The sequence below is a fragment of the Ahaetulla prasina genome, chromosome 3 (assembly GCF_028640845.1).
Source record: "Ahaetulla prasina isolate Xishuangbanna chromosome 3, ASM2864084v1, whole genome shotgun sequence".
In the NCBI taxonomy this organism is placed as follows: Eukaryota; Metazoa; Chordata; class Lepidosauria; order Squamata; family Colubridae; genus Ahaetulla; species Ahaetulla prasina.
The window spans coordinates 452,761-479,720 of record NC_080541.1 but is presented as its reverse complement, the minus strand read 5'-3'; the positions used below and the strand labels follow the sequence as shown (position 1 = coordinate 479,720).

Here is a 26,960-nt window from a genome sequence, read left to right as displayed (position 1 = left end):
GGACAGGAGAGGGAGGAGAAGCTCAGCTTCTCTCGGGACACTTTGCTGGAGCGGCGGCGGCGGCGGCACACCTGCCTGGCTGAAGGTCTTCAGGTAAGCCGGGAGCAGAGGGGAGGGGGAGAGGAGCGCTGGGCTTTGGCGCCCTTGGCAGAGGCGGCCGTGCTTCCCTCGACCTGGCTCGTGCCGGGGGCACCCAAACTCACCTGGCTAGAAACAGCCTTCGGAGCACCCGCTCGGAGCGCTGGCAGTGCGGGGCCCGGGCTTCAAGCAGCCCCGAAGGCCGGTCCGCTGCGCCGGTGCCTTCCCGCCAATCTGACGTACTTCTTCCTGCCCGGGACAAACTGAATCCAGGCCTCCGGTCTACCTGCTCCCAACTCTGCGGCCGGTCTCCGCCACCGTCCACCCTCGTCGGCGGGAAAGCTTCCCCGGTGGGCCGCTCCCCCTGAGCCTCGCCTCTGGATAGGAAGGGGTCGGTTTCTTGGCAGGCTGATGCGAGGGGAGTGTGTGCAGCCCATCAGGGACCCCTGACGGAAAGGGTCGCTGATTTGGTGCAGCCTGCCATGCAGAGGGCAAAAGGGCACTTGCTGAGCAGCACCCCAGACCCTGCATTTCCAGCGGCAGATGACGGGACCCCAGTCCTGGAGGAGTCCTGCTAGCTGGTGCTGGCTGATAGAGAGGCCTGCCCTTAATGCCTTCCAATGGCACTAGCCCAGGGCAGGAATCCACAGAAACATATGGGGGTGGGGCTGGAGGGGGCATTGGTGGATTGGGCCTCCAGCCAAAACTCCTTTCGAAGGTCTTATTCTCATTATTCCATGCCCCCCCATTTGGAACGACAGGATGGATCCTGTGATCTTTTGATGTGACACACTTTTGGGTAGTTGCCGTCTCTATTCAAAGCCAAACAAGCTCAGTTCCTTTCCTCCTCCTCCTCCTCCTCCTCCTCCTCCTCTGCTTCCTCTTCCTCCTCCTCCTCCTCCTTGGGGCCCAGCATCTTCTTCCTCACCATCAGTGTTGCCTTCCTAGGACTTTTCCCAGTTTCCCCGAGTCTTTCTTGAGGATCGTACCTAGGATCCTCAGCACCCCAAGGTGCGAGGTGCTGTCTAACAAAACACATCAGTAGGACAGTCACTTCTTGTAAATTTTGCTTCTGTAGACTAAAATTGTTTGCAGCCACATCAGGCTGCTGCCTTGCCTTCAGTTTGCTCTCAGCTACTGTCCGGGGATTGTTTTCTTCTTAATCTAAACAGGTATCTCACCCCCCCAAATGGGGGTTCCTTTGAGTTTTGTTCCCTAGAGTGGAAAAACATGACACTTGTCTGTAATAAATTTGATTTTGCTACTTTCAGCCCAATTCTCTCCGTCCAGATCTAATCCTATCCAGGTGATTTTGAATTTTATTTCCCTCTTCTAGAGTATTAGCCATCCAATCTTGTTCTGTAATCTACAAATTTGAGAAGCGTTCTCCTTTACCGGTTTCCCCATCTATTAATAAAGTACCGAAAACCAGAGGACGTGGCCCTGAAACTTGAGTCTCCCCATTTGGCGTCCCTCTCCGATTTGATGAGGAAGCATTGCTGAACGCTATTGGAGTCGGATTTTTGAATGAGCCGAGGTGGTTTGAATATCCACTGAGATCCGTCCAGGCCAGCCGGTGTGTATTTCAGAGTGTAATTTTTCTTTTCTGACTCAAGACACGCCTTGTGCCTGTATGGCCTTCCAATGATCCATTATGGAAGTCAGTCAGTCAGTCAAGAAAGGAGAAAGGGTTAGACTGGCAAAAGTGGCTGAAAAAAAACCATGCTGCCTGCTGGTATAGGTAGTCATCGACTTAAAACAGTTCATTTAGTGACTGTTCAAGGTTACAATGGCACTGAAAAAAGTGACGAATGATCGTTTTCCACACTTACAACCATTGCAGCATCCCTGTGGTCCCGTGATCAAAATTTAGACACTTGGCAACCGATTCATATGTATGATGGTTGCAGTGTCCCGGGGTCTTGTGATCACATTTGGCTACTTTCTTACAAGCAAAGTCAAGGGGGAAGACAGATTCACTTAATGACCTTTCATTAACTTAACTCTGGCAAGAAAGGTTGTAAAAAGGCCAAAATTCACTCAACAACTGTCTCACTGAGCAACAGAAATTTTGGCCTCAATTGTGGTCATAAGTCTAGGATTACCTGTGTTTCCTGCCTTGCTTTCAAGATGCTGCTGGGCCCATCTCTTTTATGACCTGTGCCAGAATCTTCCAGCCTGGGGGTGGGTGGGGGCTTTCCTTTCCTCTGGCCATCCGGCCCCTCAGCATTGGCCACGACTTTATCTGGCTTGTTGGACAGACCCACAAGAGGCCTGGTGGACTCGCAGTCTTGTTCAAAGAGTTGCCTCCTTGTGTACTTGCAAAGTTGAGGCTGAATCAAGTCCAAGATTTCCCATCTGTCCGGCTGGTTCCGAGATGGGCCTCCCACCTGCTCAGTCCACCTCCAGGATTCAGAAACACCACCACCCCACCCTGGGTTGTACTCAATACACCCTCCGGATGCTCCATCCACAGATGCAACACGATTGTGTTGTGAAGCAGCCTGGTCTTTAGACTTTAACCAGGTGCCACCAGCACCATTGCCAGGTAATGATAAATAATTAAAAATGATAAAGTAGCATTTTCATTTTCATAAAAGTTATAGACCATAGATTCACTGATTAAATCACCTGAATACTCGTGGTGGAGTCTGCCAGATATATTGGCCATTTCACAGTAAAAGCTAAACTCGGAAGAAAGCCACAACAGGAATAACAAACGCTAGGATGACCCACTAACAACCCACATCCTTCACCAGTACAGCATTTGTACAACCTGAGCCGTAAAATACCTTCCTGAGAGCAGCAGAGGCTCCCTCATGGACTGGGCTTCGCATGAGGAGGGGCATGGCTGCTCAGAAAGAAGGAAAGGCAGAAAGACGCTGCAGGCCCTGACCCTTACCTACAGAGGGGGCCCTGCCCATCGGAGGGTTGGTGCCTGCTGCCTGCGCGGCCTCCTTTCACCTCCTTTTTACTTCTTTCTCTCCCCCCTCCCAACTGCAGCTTCAAACTCAAACAGAATCAGGACCACCTCACGTGTCTAGGGTCCCAGGAAGGCCAGACTTTGCCTTCTGCATCTCTCTCTCTCTCTCTCTCTCTCTCTCTCTCTCTCTCTCTCTGCTACCTTCTGCCCCCCCCCTCACTATAAGCCTTATTGTAACTTTTGGGGGAGGGCTGCCTCCTGCTCCACAGAAGTCAACTTGGCTTCCTTTGCCCAGAAACCTTGACATTCCTTCTAAAGATCAATCTTTACTCTAATTGCATTTGAATTAGGCAAAAATCACATAATTACAGAGTAATTACCTGTTAAAAGGCGGCCCTTCTGCCATCTGACCTATGGAATCAGGGAGCACAGAGCAGGTTTTTGCCTGGGGGGGGCAGTCCATGCCTGGAGGTGCCCTCCACCTCAGCCTCCCAGCTTGCCAGCTCTCTCCCTCTCTCTGGCTCAAGCCCAACTCTGCCCTCTTTGGGAGCTTCCAGCATCTCTCTCTTGTCTCCTGCTAAATCGGCTGGGCAGTGGCCAGAAGTGCAGGTGCTGCCTCCTGCCCCAGGCTGAGAAAAGCCAAGAGGGCAGCAAGTAAGGGGAGTGGCAGGCATGGGGGGTGGGCTTAAGTGATTTATTTGGTGCTTTGCTCCAAGTCCAACCAGAGCCCTCTGTGGTCTCTGTGGAACTCTTGCTCTGCCATGCAAAGGTTAGGGCTTACCCTAACCCCACCTCCCATTGCAGCACTCCCCAGCAGGAGAAGTAGGGCTGCCTGCTCGGCAAACTGAGCTGCTTGTCAAGTGCTTTGCTCCTTGGAACCAAAGTGGGCTGGGGCTTCTCTAGCAAAGGGCATTTTTCGAAATGGGACAGAGAAGGGAGTGCCCAGCCCATCGCCCCCTTCGCCCAATACTTCTTCCCTCCAGAGGGTGAATTGGTCAGGAAAACACAAGGGGAGCTGTGATGGGCTCTTCAGGATAGGACCGGGCTCCACTGGCTCATGTGCGGAACAGGGGCCGGTCGGCAGGGTGGAGCAGTGTGAGCCGGGAAACCCGGCCCGGTCCTGAAAAGCCCTTCGCGGCTCTCCCTCGGATGCACTGAGCGAGGGTGGGAAGGTGGTGCGGGGAAGTGGAGCATCTGGAGCAGGGACAGGCAACCAAGTAGAGTGGCGGGCGGAGCGGGCCTGCCCTCTCTCTTCCCGGAGCCGGTGCTTCTCCCAACAGATTGCGCAGCTTCAGGCTGTAGAAGGAGCATGCCCGGTCCACTGCAGCCCACGAACCCTGCTTGCGGGGGCACGACCAGGCTTTGACCTCAGCGGGCTTGGGGAGATCATGGCCAGGGAGGCTGCCGCTTCAGGTCCTGCCAGCGCTTTTTGAGATCCTCCACCTGGGCCTCCCTGGCCGTGATCTCCGCAAGCCCGCTGAGGTCAAAGCTTGGAAGCGCAAAGTCTGGGAGCTCATCCGGCATAAAGTGAACCCGGTGGCCGCTTACCCTTGCCAGGTGGAGGACCTCAAAAAGCACTGGCGGGACCTGAAGTGCCGCGACCGGAGCAAACTCTGCCGCGTCACCTATGGCACTGGAAGGGTTGCTCCCCACTCGACCTTGTTCGGCCTCCTGATGGGCAACAAGGATGCCTCGCCGCCCGACCACCTCCGATCCTATACCTCGGGGCTGCCTGCCCCCAACGAGGCTGTGCCCATCATTGGGGGGATCGACACCTGGATCTGCCCAGAGCCGCCTCCGTGTTGGATAGAGTGGGATGACTGGCCTTCAGCCCCCAATCAGGCTGGGAAACTCTTGGATGCAGCTACCACCATCTCCTTCTTCCTCTTCCCCTTTATAGCTCCCTCTGCCTTAAGAAAGTTCAAAACATTCTTAAAGATCCATCTCATCCTGGGCACCCTTTTTTTAACTATTATCATCTGGCAGACGGTACAGGACAATAAGAACAAATAGGCTGAAAAACAGCTTCTATCCCAGAGCAGTAACTATATTGAATTCTACTGTAAAGTGCAATACTAATGCAGTATCAAGGATTTTCAATTCAATTGTATAAAATGTGAAGGATGTGTGTATGTATGATGTACACTGAAGATGGCATTTAATTTTGCTGTACGAAGTGCAATGACAATAAAGTAAAATAAAGTAAACTGTCCCCATCTGAACGCACAGCCCTATCCCCACCTGGGCTGCCCTTGCTCCTCCTCAATTTCTAGTGGGGCTGCCCTTTCCCTGGAGGACTGCTTTGTGGGTGGGCAACAGCCAGTCAGGTTGACCCCAACAAGATAGGATGAAACTTGGCAAGAAGCCCTTGCTGATGCTGATGCCCTTCCTCCATTAGGTAAGAGTCTCAGGAAGCTGGGAAGGGGAGGCAAGGTTGGAGCCGTTGGCAGCTGTGGGGCAACAGGCTGCTTTCCTCTGCTGGAGGAACTGAAAAACGGGTAGGGCCAGCTCTCAGAATGGCTTCCCAGTGCAGATCCCACTGCTCCGAGAGCAAAAGGGAAGGAGGTACCATCCCTTCCAGGAACATCTCTGAGCACCCAGACTGGCATTTTCTAAAGTGGGTGAATCATAACAACCTGTGGAACCCCACAGAATAAAAGCTCCATGTTTGAGGAGTCCCAACAGGACAAACCTGGTTGTGTGGAGCCTCCTGTGGTCAAAATAAATGCTAGAATGAAAGTCTGTCCATTCTTGAATCAACTTTTAAAAATCTGGTGAAAGCTGCAGCTACATATCACAAATTGAGTGGGAGAACTAAACCCCCAGAAGACAGGAAGTTGGAAAACTCTTAAAAGCTCAGAGAAATAGGCTGAGATTGCAGAATGACCGAATCCTTCCTTTCTACTATTGCCTTGGGCAGGGTGTTGGACTAGAAGACCTCAAAGGTCCCTTCCAGCCTTACGATTGTGTGAAACGGAGCAAGAAGCATAGTGAGCTGATCAACAGCAGGCCTCTGACACTCCCTGGAGTTCTCCTGAACATGTTTTAGCCTGGTCAGAGGAGCAACTGGCCCTTTGCCTCGTGGTTCCCCTCTCCTGCAGCGGCACCAAGGTAGGGAGGGATCTGTTCCAGGGAGGATGGGAAAAGCCTGCGGGCGAGAGTGGGGTGGGGGAAAGCACCACTCTGGGGCAGGTCTCTATCTCCCACAGTTCTGCTCAATTCCGGGTGCCTCTACCTGGAGCTTGGAACCGAACACCAATTATTGTGGCCCTTGGATTAACATCTTGGGCTTATTCTCTTCTCTCCTGGGCGGAACAGCTTTTGTGATCCTTTTCAATTTCACACACCCCCTTTTTTTGCAGGGCCTCAGACCCAAAGCAGATTTATTTATTCATTTGGAAAACATACATTCACCAATCAAAGTCTGCCTGAGCACCGTTACCCTCTTCCCTTCCTGCCTAGGGTCAGTTTAGGCAACTTCATTGAGACAACAGGAAAAAGGAAGTGTGAACAGAGCCTCCGTTCTTCAGTACGGAAAGCTCAAACTCACCCCTCCCGAGCCAAATTGTCCCTTGCTTTCTGGACACCTTCTTGCTCAGTTGAGCTCACAGCAGGGCAGCTGAGAATTAGCCTGGAAAGGGGCCACTTGCATTGAACAAGCCCCCTTAGCCAAAACAGGCTATGGCCTTACACACACTCCTAAGCAGTGCCCTTCTGTGGCAGTGGGCAGGCACATGGGATCAATCTGTCAACACTCATCCTATGAGGCCCCTATGTTGTCCCTGGTCACAGCTCAAAGACTGTGAATCCCACCTCTGAAACCAGTTTCTGTGGAATCAAATGCAGGACCCAAAAAACTAACAATCAAGGCTCACCACAGTATATATTTATTAACTGTACACTGAAGGAATTCCTTCCAGAAAATAATGAGAGAGAATAATGCAAGCAGAAGCATTGTCCTCACATTTATACATTTTAGGAAAGGAGGAGAAAATCATAGCCATACATATGGATAGGTAATAGATGGTCAAGACTCTCAGAGCCTGGGCCTTCGGCTGATGCTGTGCAACGCACGGTCCGTGGCCAATAAGGCCCCCCTAATTCATGATCTTATCCAGGGGGGTGCCGCGGACCTTATGGGCGTTACGGAGACCTGGTTGGGTGCAGAAGGGGCGTGCCTTGTCGAGATGTGCCCACCGGTTTCCGCGCATTCCATCAGCCGAGGGCTCAGGGTAGGGGTGGGGGTGGCGGTTGTGATTAGAGAGTCTGGGCGAGGGAGACCACTGTACCTCAGATTGCCGGGTGCGAATCCCTCTTTGTGAGATGAGGTCATAGGTGTCAGATGGGCTTGCTGGTCGCGTACCTGGCTCCTTGCTACGTGACAGCTGCCCTGCCCGAGCTCCTGGAGGTGCTTGCTGGGGTGGCAGTTGAGATCCCCAGACTTTTAGTCATGGGGGACTTTAACTTGCCATCGTCCGGCTCGTCATCGACAGCAGCTCGGGAGTTCATGGCTTCCATGACGGCCTTGGACCTGACCCAAGTAGTTGATGGCCCTACTCACATTGGGGGAGGCACTTTGGATTTGATTTTTGTCTCTGGTCAGTGGTTGAGAGATCTGGACTTGAAGGAAATAGTCATTGAACCTTTGTCATGGTCAGATCACTCTCCTTCGCCTGGACTTTCTGACCGCCATTCAACACCGCAGGGAGACGGAGCCGATCGTTGGTTCCGTCCCAGGCGCCTGATGGACCGGAGAGGTTCCGGACGGAGCTTGGGCCACTTCCTGAGAGTCTGGCTCACGGCACGGCTGAGGAACTTGTTGCGGCCTGGGAACAGGCAGCGGTGAAACCCTAGACCGTGTCGTGCCTTTGCGGCCTCTGACCCGGCGCGGGTCCCAACCGGCTCCTTGGTTCTCCGAGGAGCTGAGAGGATGAAGCGCGGAGAAGACGCCTAGAGAGTTCCTGGAGGTCTAGCCGTTCGAGGCTGATCGGACACTAGTGAAGTCCTATAATAGGGCTTACCTAGTGGCATTGAGGAAGCGAGGCGTAGCTACGCCTCCTCCCTCATTGCATCGGCAGATAACCGCCCAGCCGCCCTGTTTGGGTGACTCGTTCCCTCCTTCATCAGGGGAGCGGGATGACCCGTTGCAGGGGCGTGCTGAGGAGTTTAACGGTTATCTATACGATAAAATCGCTCAGCTTCGGGACGGTCTGGACCAGAATTGCGGTGACTCAGATGGGGCGTCTGAGGGTGGTCTTGGTGACATTTTGTGGGATGAGTTTGACCCTGTGGCTCCGAGGACATGGACAGGTTGTTGGGTAGGCTGAATGCTACCACGTGTTTACTGGACCCGTGCCTCCTGGTTGGTACTGGCCACTCAGGAGGTGACACGAGGCTGGCTCAGGCTATTCTGGCGCTTCCTTGGTGGAGGAGTCTTCCCAGCCGCCTTGAAAGAGGCGGTGGTGAGACCCTCCTCAAGAAGCCTTCCCTGGACCCGGCTGTTTTAGGTAATTATCGTCCGGTCTCCAACCCGCTTGGCGAAGGTTGTAGAAATATGGTGGCATATCAGTTTCCCTTGCACCTGGAGGAAACTGTCTATCTAGACCCGTTCCAGTCCGGTTTCCGACCCGGTTACAGCACTGAGGCGGCTTTGGTCGCGTTGGTGGATGATCTCTGGAGGGCCAGGGATGAGGTTGTTCCTCTGCCCTGGTCCTATTAGACCTCTCAGCGGCTTTTGATACCATCGACCATGGTATCCTGCTGCACCGGTTGGAGGGATTGGGAGTGGGAGGCACCGTTTATCGGTGGTTCTCCTCCTATCTCTCGATCGATGCATGAGCAGTGTTGACAGGGGCAGAGGTCGGCTCCGGGCGCCTCACTTGTGGGGTGCCGCGGGGTCGATCCTCTCGCCTTCTGTTCAACATCTATGTAAACCGCTGGGTGAGATCATCAGTGGCTTGTGTGAGGTACCAGCTGTCGCTGATGACACCCAGCTGTACTTTTCACACGGGCCACCCCAGCGAAGCTATCAAGTGCTGTCCCGGTGTTTGGAGGCCGTCTGGTCTGGATGGGGAGAAACAGGCTCAAGCTCAATCCCTCCAAGACAGAGTGGCTGTGGATGCGGCATCCCGGTACAGTCAGCTGAGTCCACGGCTGACTGTCGGGGCGAGTCACTGGCCCGATGGAGAGGTGCGCAACTTGGGCGTCCTCCTGGATGAGCGGCTGTCTTTTGAAGATCATTTGGCGGCCGTCTCCAGGAGAGCTTTTACCAGGTTCGCCTGGTGCGCCAGTTGCGCCTTTCTAGACCGGGATGCCCTGTGCACGGTCACTCACGCCCTCGTGACGTCTCGCCTGGATTATTGCAATGCTCTCTACATGGGGCTCCCTTGAAGGGCATCCGGAGACTGCAGTTAGTTCAGAATGCGGCTGCGCGGGTTATAGAGGAGCCCTCGTGGCTCCGTATGACACCTATCCTGCGCAGACTGCACTGGCTACCTGTGGCCTTCCGGGTGCGCTTCAAGGTTCTGGTAACCACCTTTAAAGCGCTCCATGGCATAGGGCCGGGCTACTTACGGGACCGTCTACTGCGACCGGATACCTCTCACCGGCCCGTGCGCTCTCACAGAGAAGGACTCCTCAGGGTGCCGTCAGCTAGACAGTGCCGTCTGGCGACGCCCAGGGGAAGAGCCTTCTCTGTGGGGGCTCCCACCCTCTGGAACGAACTCCCCCCAGGACTCCGCCAGCTTCCAGACCTCCGAACCTTCCGTCGCGAGCTTAAAACACACCTATTTATCTGCGCGGGACTGGACTAGTTTTTTAAATTTTCTAATTTTAAATTTTTAAATTTTATGGGGTTTTAATTGGTTTTAATATCTATATTATTTTAATAATCAGGCTTTTTGAATATGTTTTCTTAATGGTTTTCTTAATTTGTATATACATGCTGTTTTATTTGCCTGTGAACCGCCCTGAGTCCTTCGGGAGATAGGGCGGTATATAAATTTGAATAAAGAAAAAAAAGAAAGAAGAAAAGAATATTCCTAATCGGCAAACCTCAAGTTAATTTCCTGGCTTTCTACTGTTCATATTCTCAAGAAAGATTGTCTTAATAAGAAGAAATGTGTCAGTTTAGATAAAGCACCCTGAAAACCAAGGCTGCCCCAATTAGCATGCATTCCCTTCTATGTTTCCACCTGCTCCCACAGCTCCAAAACCTTGTTTTCCTTCCCCTTCTTCTTTCTGCAGGACCTCATTGACCATTGCAGGAGGCGCAGCAGCAGCAGCAGCAGCAGCAATGGAAGCCCCACAGCCAACTGGCTCAACGACCACCAACATCCGAAGCATCTCAGGAGTCTTTGTGGAGGCTTCTGGCAAGACCATGAGCCTGGCACAAGCTCTTCAGGACCACCTGATACAACCAGATGTTGCCCTGGCCCTGCTGGAAGCCCAGGCAGCCACAGGTGGCATTGTTGACCCAGAGAGTGAGCGGCTCCTCTCTGTGGCGGAGGCCCTGGCGGTGGGATTGGCGGGGCTAGAAATGAAGGAGAAGCTGCTGTGCGCAGAGCGGGCAGTGATGGGTTTCCATGACCCCTACACAGAGGAGAAGATCTCCCTCTACCAAGCCATCCAAAAAGAGCTGATTGCAAGAAAGCTGGGTCTGCATCTCCTGGAAGCCCAGATTGCCACCGGGGGGGTCATTGAGCCTGCTTCTGGCCATCGCATCCCTCTGCAAGAGGCCTATGCACGGGGCTACTTGGACGAGGACTTGAACAGCTCCATCTCTGATCTAGGGAACGAGGAGGCCAAGGGCTTCAGGGATCCTAATACTGGCCAGATGGTCACCTACACAGAACTGATGAGAAGATGTGTTGCAGACCCAACCAGACGCCTGCTCTTGTTACCTCTCAAGATCTCTTTCCCTGGATTGAGAGGGACTGTGTGTAGCCAGGAGCTGCTGGATTCTGGAGTCATTGACTCCGCCACATTTAAAGCCCTCCAGAAAGGGGAGATGACTGTGCAGGAAGTGACAGAGATGGACTCGGTGCAACAATTCACATCGGAGATCTCCAGCATCGCAGGAGTAGCCATCCTGCCAACAAATGAACGCAAGAGTCTTTACCAGGCATTAGTAGAGCACCTCCTCCCTCCTGGCACAGCTGAAATTCTGATGCAGGCTCAGGTGGCCTCGGGCTATTTAATCGACCCTATAAAAAATGCAAAATTAACTGTGGCTGAGGCTGTCCAGGCAGGCGTTGTTGGGCCGGAGCTCTTTGGGAAATTGGCTTCAGCTGAGAGAGCAGTCACAGGATACAAAGACCCCTACACAGGGGAGACCATCTCTTTGTTTCAAGCCATGCAGAAACACCTGGTGCCCAGGAACCCAGGCCTTTTCCTGCTAGATGCCCAGCTCGCCACTGGCGGCATCATTGACCCACACACCCATCATCGGCTTCCTACAAAGATGGCCCTGCAGAGGGGCCACTTAGATGAAGAGACGTACAAGCTGCTCTGCAAACCTACAGATGAGGCGCGTGGATTCTTTGAGCCCAACTCAAAGGAGAAGTTGTCCTATGGGGAGCTGCTCTTGCGGGGTGTCTCTGATCCAGATACTGGGCTCTGCCTCTTGCCTCTTTCTGGAGATCATGAGAGGAATCAGACCTTCATTGACCACAATACAAAGCTGGCCCTGAAAAATACCACGGTGTCTGTGGCCTCCGGTAGATTTAAGGGAAGGCCTGTATCCTTCTGGAAGCTTCTCTTCTCGGAATATGTGACAGGAGAGCAGAGGAGAACTCTTACCCAGCAATTCTCCTCCGGTTCCCTTTCTGCTCAGCAGCTGGCTGACAAAATCTGTCTCATAGTGGAGCAAATGGTTGCCAATTCCCGAGTCACCTTTGAAGGCCTGAGGGAAAAGGTGACACCTGCCCAGCTCCTGAAGTCTGAAATCATCAACAAAGACTTATTTGAGAAGTTAACGCAGGGAGAGACCCTGGTCAAAGAGGTGATTAACATGGCCACGGTGAAGAAGTACTTGGAAGGGACTGGCAGCATTGGTGGGCTGCTCCTGCCTGACTCCCAGGAGAGACTGAGCATCTACGAAGCCAAGAGGAAGGGCTTCCTCCGCCCAGGAACGGCGCTTATCCTTCTGGAGGCTCAGGCAGCCACAGGACACATCATTGACCCTGTGGCCAATGAGAGATATTCTGTGGACGAGGCCTTGCGTGGCAACATCATCGGTCCAGATGTGTATAGCAAATTGCTGGCGGCTGAGAAAGCAGTGACTGGCTATAAGGATCCTTATACTGGGAGCAAGATCTCCCTTTTCCAGGCAATGAAAAAAGACCTCATTGTCACAGAACATGCCATTCGCCTTCTGGAGGCACAGATTGCCACCGGTGGCATCATCGATCCTGTCAACAGCCACCGCCTCCCTGTGGAAGTGGCCTACAAACGGGGCTATTTTGAGAAGAAAATGAGTCTAATCCTGTCAGATCCCAGTGATGACACCAAAGGCTTCTTTGATCCAAACACACATGAGAACCTAACTTACCTGCAGTTAAAGGAGAAGTGCATTGTGGAGCCCACCACAGGCCTCTGCCTCCTGCCACTCAACAGCAAGAAGCACCAACCCCTGGATGATGCCTCCAAGCAGGCTTTCAGGAGCTCCTGGCTCTTTGTCAAACACGGGCGCTTCCAAGGACAAAGAGTCTCCTTGTGGGATCTGCTGAACTCGGAGTATTTCAGTGAGGGAAAGAGAAAGGAAATCTTCAACCACTACAGCCTCCAGAAGGTCACCCTGGAGCAGATCTGCCTGTCTTTGGAAGAGGAAATGAAGAAATGGGCTTGCATCCGGTTCCCAGCAATCAGAGGGAAAGTCAGCGCTTACCACCTGCTGGAGAGAGGAATCATTGACCGGGTTCTCTTGGAGGAGATCCTAGATGGAAGGGTGAGCCCGGAGGACGTGCTGCACCTGGATTCAGTCCAAAGGTACCTCTATGGCATGGGAAGCATAGGGGGAATTCTGCTGCAGCCTTCCAATGAGAGACTGAGCCTCTATGAAGCTATGAGAAGGAACATGGTGGAGCCCAGAGTTGCCCTGCCCTTGCTGGAGGCCCAAGCAGCTACTGGATTCCTTGTGGATCCTGTGAGCAGCCAAAGACTTTCTCTGGATGATGCAGTGAAGAAAGGCCTGGTTGGCCCTGAGCTTTATGAGGTGCTGCAGCAGGCTGAAGAAGCTGTCACGGGCTACAGGGACCCCTTCACCGGCAAGTTCATCTCTGTCTTCCAAGCAATGAAGAAAGGCCTTTTGGCAGACAGGAAAGCCATGCAGCTGATGGATGCCCAGTTGGCTACTGGAGGGGTCATTGATCCACACAGCGGCCACTATGTCCCCATAGAATTTGCCCAGAAAAATGGTTACCTGGATGAGGAGTTTGAGAAGACCCTTTCCAACCCGAGCAGTGACTCCAAGGCTTACAGCACGCTGGACAGGAAAGAGAGGGTCAGTTACGGCCAGTTGATGAACCAGTGTCAGAAGGAGGCACATTCGGGCATTCGCCTCTTGCCTCTAGCACAAAGAGTGTCTGCTCGCTCCACTGAAGAGCAGACACAGCAGCGCTTTAAGGAGACCTTCGTTGAGGACAAGAGGGTCTCTCTCTGGGACCTCCTGAGTTCCGGTTACTTCACTGAGGAGCAGAAGTCAGACTTTTTGGAGAAGTACAGCTCCGGATCAGTTTCCCTTCACCAGCTGGTCAGCCTTGTCCAGCAGCTTATTAATGACATAGAAATGAAAGCTAAGATGCAAGTCACTTTCCAAGGCCTGAGAGGTGCAGTGCCAGCTGTCTGGCTCCTGGATGTGGGCATCATTTCAGAAAAGACGTTTGCTGAGCTGGCCCAGGGCAAGAGATCTCCCAAAGAAGTGTCTGAGATGGAAAGCGTCAAGCCGTACTTGCAGGGCACAGGGAGCATTGCTGGAGTTTTCATTCAGTCCTCCAAAGAAAAAATGGGCATTTACCAAGCTATGCGGGAAAGGCTCCTCCTGCCAGGGATGGCGGCACAACTGCTCAGCACCCAGGCAGCCACTGGCTCCATCGTGGACCCAGTGTCTAATCGGCGGTTTGCCGTTGAGGATGCCATCAAAAGTGGCATTGTGGGAGAAGAGCTGATGGAAGAGCTGCTGCAAGCCGAGAGGGCGGTGACCGGCTTTCCTGACCCCTACTCGGGGAAACCAATCTCAGTATGCCAGGCTGTTAGGAAGGAGCTCCTCCCTGCCAAGGTGGGCATCCCCATTCTTGAGGCTCAGCTGGCCACTGGAGGAATCATCGACCCTGTTCATTGCCACCACCTGCCCCTCGGAGTGGCCTTCAAGCATGGCTTGATTGATGAAGAAATGCAGAGGGCTCTTTCTCAGGACAGCAAGGAGATCCAGGTTTTCTTTGACCCGAATACCCAGGAGAGCCTGACCTATCAGCAGCTGAAGGACAGGTGCATCCAGGATCCTGAGTCTGGGCTGTGGCTTCTTCCACTGTCAGAAGAGGCAGCTTTTTATGGAGACCAGCAAGCCATGGAAGTGCTGAAGTCTTTCTCTGTCTCGATCAGCACTGGGAGGTTTAAAGGACAGGAGGTTTCTCTCTGGGACTTGCTCCACTTGGAGTATATCCCAGACACCAAGCGGAGGGAGCTGGTGCTGAGATACAAAGATGCACATGAGGAGCTCCTTCAAGAAATGGCATCGTCCATCAAGAATATAATTGAAGAGACGGAGCAGCAAGGCAAGAGGTTCACTTTTGAAGGCCTAAGGAAGAAGGTGTCAGCCAGCGACCTCTTCCAATCCCAGCTCATAGACATGACAACCCTGGACGAACTCAGGCAGGGGAAAAGAACTGTCCAGGAAGTCAGCGAGATGAATTCCGTCAAGCGCTTCCTGGAGGGGTGCAACTTCATTGCAGGGGTCCTCATAGAACCAGATCATGAAAAAATGAACCTCTATCAAGCCATGAGGCGAGGTTTGCTGAGACCAGGGGCAGCACTGGTCTTGCTGGAGGCCCAGGCAGCCACAGGGTACCTCATTGACCCAGTGAAAAACAAGAAGCTCTCTGTGGACGAAGCAATGGCAGCAGGGTTGATTGGAAAAGAAATTTATGAGAAGCTGCTGAGTGCAGAAAAAGCCGTCACTGGATACACAGATCCTTACACCAAAGGGCAGATCTCTCTCTTCGAGGCCATGAATCAGGAGCTGATTGTGAGGAGCCATGGCATCCGCCTGCTGGAGGCACAGATTGCTACGGGGGGCATCATCGACCCTGTGCACAGCCACCGCATCCCTGTGGAGGTTGCATATAAGCGAGGCTACTTTGATGAAGACCTGAACCGCATCCTTCTGGACTCCACAGATGATACCAAAGGCTTTTTTGACCCCAATACTCACGAGAATCTCACTTATCTTCAACTTCTGGAACGCTGCATCCAAGATTCAGAAACTGGGCTGTACATGCTGCAGATTGTCCGAAGAGGGGAAACGTACTTCTACATTGATGATGCAACAAAAGATTTTCTGAGAACACAGACTATGCAGATACAGGTAGGTCGGTATAAAGGCCAAGCAGTCTCTCTGTGGAGCCTCCTCTGCTCCCCATATATCCACGAACAGGAGAGGAAAGATCTGGTCAGGCAGTATAAGGGTGAGAAGCTCAGTTTGCCACAGCTCTGCAAAACCATCACCGCCATTGTGGAGGAAACAGAATGGGCAACTCAGAAGCTCAAGCTGAAGGGGCTGAGGGGGCAAGAGGTGTCTGCTGCAGAACTCTTCAATGCAGAAATCATTGACAAGGCGACTTTGGACAGACTGCACCAGAAGACCCTTTCTCTGCAACAGTTTGGCCAGAGGGACACTGTAAAGTGCTACCTGGAGGGGACAGGCTGCATTGCAGGTGTTTTGGTAGCCGGACAGGGGCTAAAGCTGCTTGCCTATGAGGCCATGAAGAGAGGCTTTCTCTCCCCAGAACATACTCTGCTATTACTAGAGGCACAGGCTGCCACAGGGCTCCTCACTGACCTTCTGGAGAAGAAGCCCTTCTCAGTTGACCAGGCCATCTCTCTTGGACTGGTTGGGGAAGAGTTTCACAAGGCACTCCTCCTTGCCGAGGAAGCCATTACTGGATACACTGACCCCTCCACAGGAGACAAAGTCTCCCTTTTCCAAGCCATGAAAAGAAACCTGGTAGAGAAAGCCTATGCCCTCCGGCTGATGGAAGTGCAGATGGCCACGGGTGGCATCATTGACCCCATACACAGTCACCGCCTCCCTGTGGAGGTGGCTTGCAGACGGGGCTACTTGGATGAAGAAACTTGCCTCCTGCTTTCTGATGAGGAGCTTGTTCCCAAAGGATTTGTAGATCCCAACACCCAGGAAAGGATTACCTACGCTCAGCTCCTGCTCAGGTGCACCAAAGATGAAAAGACAGGGGCATACCTGCTGCCGTTATTAGAGAAGAGGGAGTGTATTTTTCTGGATGAAAAAACTAAGCACGTCCTCTCATCTTGCAAAATAAAAGTAGGCCTTGGGATATACAGAGGACATGCAATTTCCCTTTGGGAACTTCTTTCTTCAGACTACATTACAAGAGAAAAGCAGAAAGAGTTGATTAAAAAATATAAAGAGGGGGCCTTTGCAGTTCTGCAGAGTATCACAAAGCAAATACTACAGATAATAGAGGAAAGAGAAAACCACAGAAAAGACATATGGTTCCAAGGACTACGGCGGCAAGTCACAGCTTCTGAACTACAAAAGGCGGACATCATTAATGAACAAACTTTGAACAATTTGAAAGCAGGAAAAGAGAAAGCGCAGGATGTAGCCAAGATGGATTCAGTGAAGAGATACCTGGAAGGCAATAGTTGCATTGCTGGCGTGCTGGTGCCATCCAGGACAGACCCTTCCAAGTCAGAGAAGATGACCATCTACCAGGCCATGTGGAAAGGCATTCTTAGGCCTGGCACGGCCCTGGTGTTGCTGGAGGCACAGGCCGCTACGGGCTTCATCATTAACCCACTGAGCAATGAGAGACTCTCTGTAAGTCAGGCAGTTGAAGCTGGTGTGGTAGGGGAAGAAATACAGAAAAAGCTACTATGTGCAGAGAGATCCGTAACAGGTTACACGAATCCCAAAACAGGAAAAACTATTTCCCTCTTTCAAGCAATGAAACACGAATTAATCTTAAAAGAGCACGGGATCCGCCTGCTGGAAGCCCAGATTGCCACGGGGGGCATCATTGATCCTGTGCACAGTCACCGCCTCCCCGTGGAAGTAGCTTACAAGCGGGGCTACTTCGATGAAGAAATGAACCGGATCCTCTCTGATCCCACAGACGACACCAAGGGCTTCTTTGACCCAAACACACATGAAAACCTCACTTACCTGCAGCTTCTACAGCGGTGCCTGCCTGATCCAGAGACTGGTTTGCTGCTGCTCCACGTCATGGACAAGGGCCGCTTCTCCTCTTACGTCAACGAGAACACCAGGAAGGCTTTGCAGGCAGCCAAGACCAAGATCGGCGTGGGGCTGTTCCAGGACCAAGAGGTTTCTGTGTGGGACCTCCTCTTCTCCAGATACATCCTTCCATCCAAGAGACAGGACTTGCTGATGAGACACAAAGCAGGCACCATGACACTTGAGTGCCTCACCCAAGTCCTCATCGCCATCGTCACGAGGCAGAGGAAAGAATGCCGGGCTTATCGGTCACAAAGAAGCTTGCAACCAACCAGCCATGACAGCAGATGCTGCCGCGGATCAATCAAGGCTTGGAGAGCCCTGGATGGAGACCCTTGAGTCCACGACTCTGGATATGCCTGCAGGCAACGGCCAAGAGCAGAGGGTCACTTTGTGGAACCTTCTCTTCTCAAACAACGTCTCTGAGGAGAAGAGGACAGAGTTACTGGACTTGTACAAAAGTGGGTTGCTTTCAACGGAGCGGCTCAGCAGCATCCTCCACACCCTGGTTGCCAAAAAGGAAGCCACTGGCAGGAAGCTCGATGTGAAGGTGAGGTGTCCAGATCAAGAGGCGGCGGCAGATCACCAGGCTCTGAGGGATTCCTCCTTAGACCCGGCAAACTCGGAAAGCGCCCTGCGCTCTCAGCTCCTCCCAACACCTTCCACTGACCAACAGTTCTCCGCTTGGGACATCCTGTTCTCCAGGCGTTTGCAGAGCACGAACGGGAAGAGCTTCTGAGCAGATACAGGAGGGGCAGCCCCCCTCTTAAGGAGCTCACAAAGATTCTCACCGACCGCCTTCCCAGAGCCACAAGCAGCGAACGTCATCTTCCCACAGACTTCCACACATCCAGCTCAAGTGCGAGGCCGAAGAGACCAAAGGGGAAGAGGATGCTGCCGACTTGGGGAAAGAGGAGGCTCTGAAGTCCCGGATGGTGGAGGTCACCGCTGCGACTTTTCATGGGCGTAAAGTGTCGGTGTGGGAGGTGCTTCATTCCAAGTACATCCCTGAGGAGAAAAGAAAGGAGCTTCTACAACTCTACCACTCGGGCATCCTCACCATTGACCAGATGGCGACCGTGGTCTCTGCCATCGTCAATAAGACAGAGGAACTGAAAAAGAGAGAACCGTCCGACACTCCCTTGTCTTCTGGCTCCTGGGAGGGTCCCTTGCGTAGCCAGACCATGACCCTGCAAGTTGGCGAGTTCCAAGGACAGAGGATCTCCATCTGGGAACTCCTCTTCTCCCAAAGCATTCCAGAAAGCCAAAGAGAGGAGCTGCTGATAAAATACCGATTGGGATCTTTGACCATTCAGGAAATGATCACCACCCTGACCTCCCTTCACGCCAAGGACAGGGCTTCTTCCCCAGGAGAGGAAGCCACTCTTCCCTCCCAGCACAATGAACTGGAACGCACCTTGCGACAGGTGACCATAGATGTGCCTGTGGGTGAGTTTCAAGGCTCCAGGCGATCCGCGTGGGAGCTCCTCTTCTCCAAGTACGTGACTGCGGCCAAGCGCCAGGAGCTGCTGCAGAAGTACCAAGAGAGGTCTGTGGCCCCAAGCGAGCTGGTCCAAATTCTCACCACCCTGATTGAAGAGATGGAAGAGAAGGGAAACCAGCTGAAGTTTTCGGGGCTCAGGAAGCAGGTGTCGGCCTCAGAACTGTTCGACTCCCGCATCATCAACCAAGCCACGCTCTCCGAGCTCGCGCAAGGCACCAAGACGGTGGAAGAGGTCACAGAAATAGATTCAGTGAAGAGGTACCTGGAAGGCAACAGCTGCATCGCTGGAGTGCTGGTGCCATCCAGGACAGACCCTTCCAAGTCAGAGAAGATGACCATCTACCAGGCCATGTGGAAAGGCATTCTGAGGCCAGGCACGGCCTTGGTGTTGCTGGAGGCACAGGCCGCCACGGGCTTTCACCGACCCCTGGGAATAAGAAATTCTCCGTCGATGATGCTGTCTCCGTTGAACTGGTGGGGGCCGAGCTGCGGGAGAAGCTTCTCTCTGCAGAGGGCTGTGACTGGCTATAAGGACCCCTATACGGGGAACAAGCTCTCCCTCTTCCAGGCCATGAAGAAAGGTCTCATAGTCAAAGAGCATGGGATCCGCCTGCTGGAAGCCCAGATTGCCACGGGGGGCATCATCGATCCTGTGCACAGTCACCGCCTCCCCGTGGAAGTAGCTTACAAGCGGGGCTACTTCGATGAAGAAATGAACCGGATCCTCTCTGATCCCACAGACGACACCAAGGGCTTCTTTGACCCAAACACACATGAAAACCTCACTTACCTGCAGCTTCTACAGCGGTGCCTGCCTGATCCAGAGACTGGTTTGCTGCTGCTCCACGTCATGGACAAGGGCCGCTTCTCCTCTTACGTCAACGAGAACACCAGGAAGGCTTTGCAGGCAGCCAAGACCAAGATCGGCGTGGGGCTGTTCCAGGACCAAGAGGTTTCTGTGTGGGACCTCCTCTTCTCCAGATACATCCTTCCATCCAAGAGACAGGACTTGCTGAGGGAACACAAAGCAGGCACCATGACACTTGAGTGCCTCACCCAAGTCCTCATCGCCATCGTCACCGAGGCAGAGGAAAAGAATGCCGGGCTTATCGGTCACAAAGAAGCTTGCAACCAACCAGCCATGACAGCAGATGCTGCCGCGGATCAATCAAGGCTTGGAGAGCCCTGGATGGAGACCCTTGAGTCCACGACTCTGGATATGCCTGCAGGCAACGGCCAAGAGCAGAGGGTCACTTTGTGGAACCTTCTCTTCTCAAACAACGTCTCTGAGGAGAAGAGGACAGAGTTACTGGACTTGTACAAAAGTGGGTTGCTTTCAACGGAGCGGCTCAGCAGCATCCTCCACACCCTGGTTGCCAAAAAGGAAGCCACTGGCAGGAAGCTCGATGTGAAGGTGAGGTGTCCAGATCAAGAGGCGGCGGCAGATCACCAGGCTCTGAGGGATTCCTCCTTAGACCCGGCAAACTCGGAAAGCGCCCTGCGCTCTCAGCTCCTCCCAACACCTTCCACTGACCAACAGTTCTCCGCTTGGGACATCCTGTTCTCCGAGCGTTTCGCAGAGCACGAACGGGAAGAGCTTCTGAGCAGATACAGGAGGGGCAGCCTCCCTCTTAAGGAGCTCACAAAGATTCTCACCGACCGCCTTCCCGGAGCCACAAGCAGCGAACGTCATCTTCCCACAGACTTCCACACATCCAGCTCAAGTGCCGAGGCCGAAGAGACCAAAGGGGAAGAGGATGCTGCCGACTTGGGGAAAGAGGAGGCTCTGAAGTCCCGGATGGTGGAGGTCACCGCTGCGACTTTTCATGGGCGTAAAGTGTCGGTGTGGGAGGTGCTTCATTCCAAGTACATCCCTGAGGAGAAAAGAAAGGAGCTTCTACAACTCTACCACTCGGGCATCCTCACCATTGACCAGATGGCGACCGTGGTCTCTGCCATCGTCAATAAGACAGAGGAACTGAAAAAGAGAGAACCGTCCGACACTCCCTTGTCTTCTGGCTCCTGGGAGGGTCCCTTGCGTAGCCAGACCATGACCCTGCAAGTTGGCGAGTTCCAAGGACAGAGGATCTCCATCTGGGAACTCCTCTTCTCCCAAAGCATTCCAGAAAGCCAAAGAGAGGAGCTGCTGATAAAATACCGATTGGGATCTTTGACCATTCAGCAAATGATCACCACCCTGACCTCCCTTCACGCCAAGGACAGGGCTTCTTCCCCAGGAGAGGAAGCCACTCTTCCCTCCCAGCACAATGAACTGGAACGCACCTTGCGACAGGTGACCATAGATGTGCCTGTGGGTGAGTTTCAAGGCTCCAGGCGATCCGCGTGGGAGCTCCTCTTCTCCAAGTACGTGACTGCGGCCAAGCGCCAGGAGCTGCTGCAGAAGTACCAAGAGAGGTCTGTGGCCCCAAGCGAGCTGGTCCAAATTCTCACCACCCTGATTAAAGAGATGGAAGAGAAGGGAAACCAGCTGAAGTTTTCGGGGCTCAGGAAGCAGGTGTCGGCCTCAGAACTGTTCGACTCCCGCATCATCAACCAAGCCACGCTCTCCGAGCTCGCGCAAGGCACCAAGACGGTGGAAGAGGTCACAGAAATAGATTCAGTGAAGAGGTACCTGGAAGGCAACAGCTGCATCGCTGGAGTGCTGGTGCCATCCAGGACAGACCCTTCCAAGTCAGAGAAGATGACCATCTACCAGGCCATGTGGAAAGGCATTCTGAGGCCAGGCACGGCCTTGGTGTTGCTGGAGGCACAGGCCGCCACGGGCTTCGTCACCGACCCCCTGGGGAATAAGAAATTCTCCGTCGATGATGCTGTCTCCGTTGAACTGGTGGGGGCCGAGCTGCGGGAGAAGCTTCTCTCTGCAGAGAGGGCTGTGACTGGCTATAAGGACCCCTATACGGGGAACAAGCTCTCCCTCTTCCAGGCCATGAAGAAAGGTCTCATAGTCAAAGAGCATGGGATCCGCCTGCTGGAAGCCCAGATTGCCACGGGGGGCATCATCGATCCTGTGCACAGTCACCGCCTCCCCGTGGAAGTAGCTTACAAGCGGGGCTACTTCGATGAAGAAATGAACCGGATCCTCTCTGATCCCACAGACGACACCAAGGGCTTCTTTGACCCAAACACACATGAAAACCTCACTTACCTGCAGCTTCTACAGCGGTGCCTGCCTGATCCAGAGACTGGTTTGCTGCTGCTCACGTCATGGACAAGGGCGCTTCTCCTCTTCGTCAACGAGAACACCAGGAAGGCTTTGCAGGCAGCCAAGACCAAGATCGGCGTGGGGCTGTTCCAGGACCAAGAGGTTTCTGTGTGGGACCTCCTCTTCTCCAGATACATCCTTCCATCCAAGAGACAGGACTTGCTGAGGGAACACAAAGCAGGCACCATGACACTTGAGTGCCTCACCCAAGTCCTCATCGCCATCGTCACCGAGGCAGAGGAAAAGAATGCCGGGCTCATCGGTCACAAAGAAGCTTGCAACCAACCAGCCATGACAGCAGATGCTGCCGCGGATCAATCAAGGCTTGGAGAGCCCTGGATGGAGACCCTTGAGTCCACGACTCTGGATATGCCTGCAGGCAACGGCCAAGAGCAGAGGGTCACTTTGTGGAACCTTCTCTTCTCAAACAACGTCTCTGAGGAGAAGAGGACAGAGTTACTGGACTTGTACAAAAGTGGGTTGCTTTCAACGGAGCGGCTCAGCAGCATCCTCCACACCCTGGTTGCCAAAAAGGAAGCCACTGGCAGGAAGCTCGATGTGAAGGTGAGGTGTCCAGATCAAGAGGCGGCGGCAGATCACCAGGCTCTGAGGGATTCCTCCTTAGACCCGGCAAACTCGGAAAGCGCCCTGCGCTCTCAGCTCCTCCCAACACCTTCCACTGACCAACAGTTCTCCGCTTGGGACATCCTGTTCTCCGAGCGTTTCGCAGAGCACGAACGGGAAGAGCTTCTGAGCAGATACAGGAGGGGCAGCCTCCCTCTTAAGGAGCTCACAAAGATTCTCACCGACCGCCTTCCCAGAGCCACAAGCAGCGAACGTCATCTTCCCACAGACTTCCACACATCCAGCTCAAGTGCCGAGGCCGAAGAGACCAAAGGGGAAGAGGATGCTGCCGACTTGGGGAAAGAGGAGGCTCTGAAGTCCCGGATGGTGGAGGTCACCGCTGCGACTTTTCATGGGCGTAAAGTGTCGGTGTGGGAGGTGCTTCATTCCAAGTACATCCCTGAGGAGAAAAGAAAGGAGCTTCTACAACTCTACCACTCGGGCATCCTCACCATTGACCAGATGGCGACCGTGGTCTCTGCCATCGTCAATAAGACAGAGGAACTGAAAAAGAGAGAACCGTCCGACACTCCCTTGTCTTCTGGCTCCTGGGAGGGTCCCTTGCGTAGCCAGACCATGACCCTGCAAGTTGGCGAGTTCCAAGGACAGAGGATCTCCATCTGGGAACTCCTCTTCTCCCAAAGCATTCCAGAAAGCCAAAGAGAGGAGCTGCTGATAAAATACCGATTGGGATCTTTGACCATTCAGCAAATGATCACCACCCTGACCTCCCTTCACGCCAAGGACAGGGCTTCTTCCCCAGGAGAGGAAGCCACTCTTCCCTCCCAGCACAATGAACTGGAACGCACCTTGCGACAGGTGACCATAGATGTGCCTGTGGGTGAGTTTCAAGGCTCCAGGCGATCCGCGTGGGAGCTCCTCTTCTCCAAGTACGTGACTGCGGCCAAGCGCCAGGAGCTGCTGCAGAAGTACCAAGAGAGGTCTGTGGCCCCAGGCGAGCTGGTCCAAATTCTCACCACCCTGATTGAAGAGATGGAAGAGAAGGGAAACCAGCTGAAGTTTTCGGGGCTCAGGAAGCAGGTGTCGGCCTCAGAACTGTTCGACTCCCGCATCATCAACCAAGCCACACTCTCCGAGCTCGCGCAAGGCACCAAGACGGTGGAAGAGGTCACAGAAATAGATTCAGTGAAGAGGTACCTGGAAGGCAACAGCTGCATCGCTGGAGTGCTGGTGCCATCCAGGACAGACCCTTCCAAGTCAGAGAAGATGACCATCTACCAGGCCATGTGGAAAGGCATTCTGAGGCCAGGCACGGCCTTGGTGTTGCTGGAGGCACAGGCCGCCACGGGCTTCGTCACCGACCCCCTGGGGAATAAGAAATTCTCCGTCGATGATGCTGTCTCCGTTGAACTGGTGGGGGCCGAGCTGCGGGAGAAGCTTCTCTCTGCAGAGAGGGCTGTGACTGGCTATAAGGACCCCTATACGGGGGACAAGCTCTCCCTCTTCCAGGCCATGAAGAAAGGTCTCATAGTCAAAGAGCATGGGATCCGCCTGCTGGAAGCCCAGATTGCCACGGGGGGCATCATCGATCCTGTGCACAGTCACCGCCTCCCCGTGGAAGTAGCTTACAAGCGGGGCTACTTCGATGAAGAAATGAACCGGATCCTCTCTGATCCCACAGACGACACCAAGGGCTTCTTTGACCCAAACACACATGAAAACCTCACTTACCTGCAGCTTCTACAGCGGTGCCTGCCTGATCCAGAGACTGGTTTGCTGCTGCTCCACGTCATGGACAAGGGCCGCTTCTCCTCTTACGTCAACGAGAACACCAGGAAGGCTTTGCAGGCAGCCAAGACCAAGATCGGCGTGGGGCTGTTCCAGGACCAAGAGGTTTCTGTGTGGGACCTCCTCTTCTCCAGATACATCCTTCCATCCAAGAGACAGGACTTGCTGAGGGAGCACAAAGCAGGCACCATGACACTTGAGTGCCTCACCCAAGTCCTCATCGCCATCGTCACCGAGGCAGAGGAAAAGAATGCCGGGCTCATCGGTCACAAAGAAGCTTGCAACCAACCAGCCATGACAGCAGATGCTGCCGCGGATCAATCAAGGCTTGGAGAGCCCTGGATGGAGACCCTTGAGTCCACGACTGTGGATATGCCTGCAGGCAACGGCCAAAAGCAGAGGGTCACTTTGTGGAACCTTCTCTTCTCAAACAACGTCTCTGAGGAGAAGAGGACAGAGTTACTGGACTTGTACAAAAGTGGGTTGCTTTCAACGGAGCGGCTCAGCAGCATCCTCCACACCCTGGTTGCCAAAAAGGAAGCCACTGGCAGGAAGCTCGATGTGAAGGTGAGGTGTCCAGATCAAGAGGCGGCGGCAGATCACCAGGCTCTGAGGGATTCCTCCTTAGACCCGGCAAACTCGGAAAGCGCCCTGCGCTCTCAGCTCCTCCCAACACCTTCCACTGACCAACAGTTCTCCGCTTGGGACATCCTGTTCTCCGAGCGTTTCGCAGAGCACGAACGGGAAGAGCTTCTGAGCAGATACAGGAGGGGCAGCCTCCCTCTTAAGGAGCTCACAAAGATTCTCACCGACCGCCTTCCCGGAGCCACAAGCAGCGAACGTCATCTTCCCACAGACTTCCACACATCCAGCTCAAGTGCCGAGGCCGAAGAGACCAAAGGGGAAGAGGATGCTGCCGACCTGGGGAAAGAGGAGGCTCTGAAGTCCCGGATGGTGGAGGTCACCGCTGCGACTTTTCATGGGCGTAAAGTGTCGGTGTGGGAGGTGCTTCATTCCAAGTACATCCCTGAGGAGAAAAGAAAGGAGCTTCTACAACTCTACCAATCGGGCATCCTCACCATTGACCAGATGGCGACCGTGGTCTCCGCCATCGTCAATAAGACAGAGGAAATGAAATCAGGAAATCAACATCCTTCACAGTACGACCTTTTTCAGTACACATTGGAGTTGGAGAGTATCAATGATATTGTCCGTAATATCCGGGACCAGAAAACGTCTGTTTGGGATCCTTTCTTTTTCAGGTGTGTCTCTAAGATCAGTGAGGATATGAGTCTCCTCGAATCTCGAGGAATGACAGATAGTGTACCAGGAGCTGCCCGGGTTATGTCTCCTCCGGTTACACAAATGGGGACCTCAAGTGATTGGGCGTCTGTCTTCTGTGAGTCTTCACATGGATGCAATTCCTTTCCAAAAGCCTCTGAGGGGTCTTTGGCAGAAAACCCATTCCACTCACAGAGTGCTTCAAAGTCTCGATTGTTAAATTTCCCAGTTGCTGAGTTCCATCAAAAAGAAGCTTCATTGCAGGATCTGCTTCATGCTCAGTGCATTTCTGAGGTGAAAAGGGAGGAGCTGCTGCAGCCCTATCAGTTGAGTGATCTCATCCTCGATCAGATGGAGTCAGCGGTGACCGACATCATCCACCCAGGTGAGGGAGGGGAAGAGAGGCCAATTGGAGGCTGGTCAGCAAGCGGCAGCCCTGATTCCATGGCAGCAGATGACGGTGCGTCCCAGGCTCGGCAGCTGCAGTTGAAGAAGACTTTGAGGAGCACTCTGGTCACCGTGACGGTGGGAGAATATAAGGGGCAGCGCATGTGTGTTCTGGATCTCCTCTTCTCTAAATACGTCCCTCAGGATAAAAGGCAGGAGCTCCTTGAACTGTACAGGGCGGGGACTTTACTCATCGAGGACATGATAAGCACCATCACTGGCCTGCTGGAAGAGGCGGAAAACCAGCGGGAGAAGCAAAAGATCAAGAAAAGGGCTGTGCACCAGAAAGAGAAGCAGGACCAAGGGGGTGACGTGTAACAACGGGGGCATCTCACTGGAGCTGATTCTTTTCTCTTCCATCAACCCAGGTGCCTCCAGCCACCCCGCCGAGCACAGCCTCTCTGGCTGCCATCCCTTTGGCCTCTCCCTTCTCTGCTGCTGCATCTACCCAGGGTTGCCAGGAAATGCTCTCCAGCCCTTTCATTGTGCATGCACACACACACCGTTAGATCCTGGGAACCCCACTCTGACTTTGGTTTCTAGAACTCAGATACCTGTGAAAGCACAGAGAACGAGCCAAATGATGGTTAGTGGACTGGTCTGTTTCTACTGGCAATAAAAAAAAGAAAATGTGTTAAAATTG

The 26,960-nt window shown here is 53.5% G+C and overlaps 1 protein-coding gene across 1 annotated transcript; it reads left to right on the top strand.

Moving 5' to 3' along the window:
* On the top strand, window positions 1-26,960 carry EPPK1 (epiplakin 1). Its single transcript, XM_058174714.1, is given in 7 exon segments — window positions 1-93; window positions 5,922-6,112; window positions 10,247-17,772; window positions 17,855-18,039; window positions 18,296-19,421; window positions 19,424-19,505; window positions 19,507-26,960. Coding segments are annotated over 5 exon segments (15,999 nt in total). The 5' UTR covers window positions 1-93; window positions 5,922-6,112; window positions 10,247-10,295; the 3' UTR covers window positions 26,636-26,960.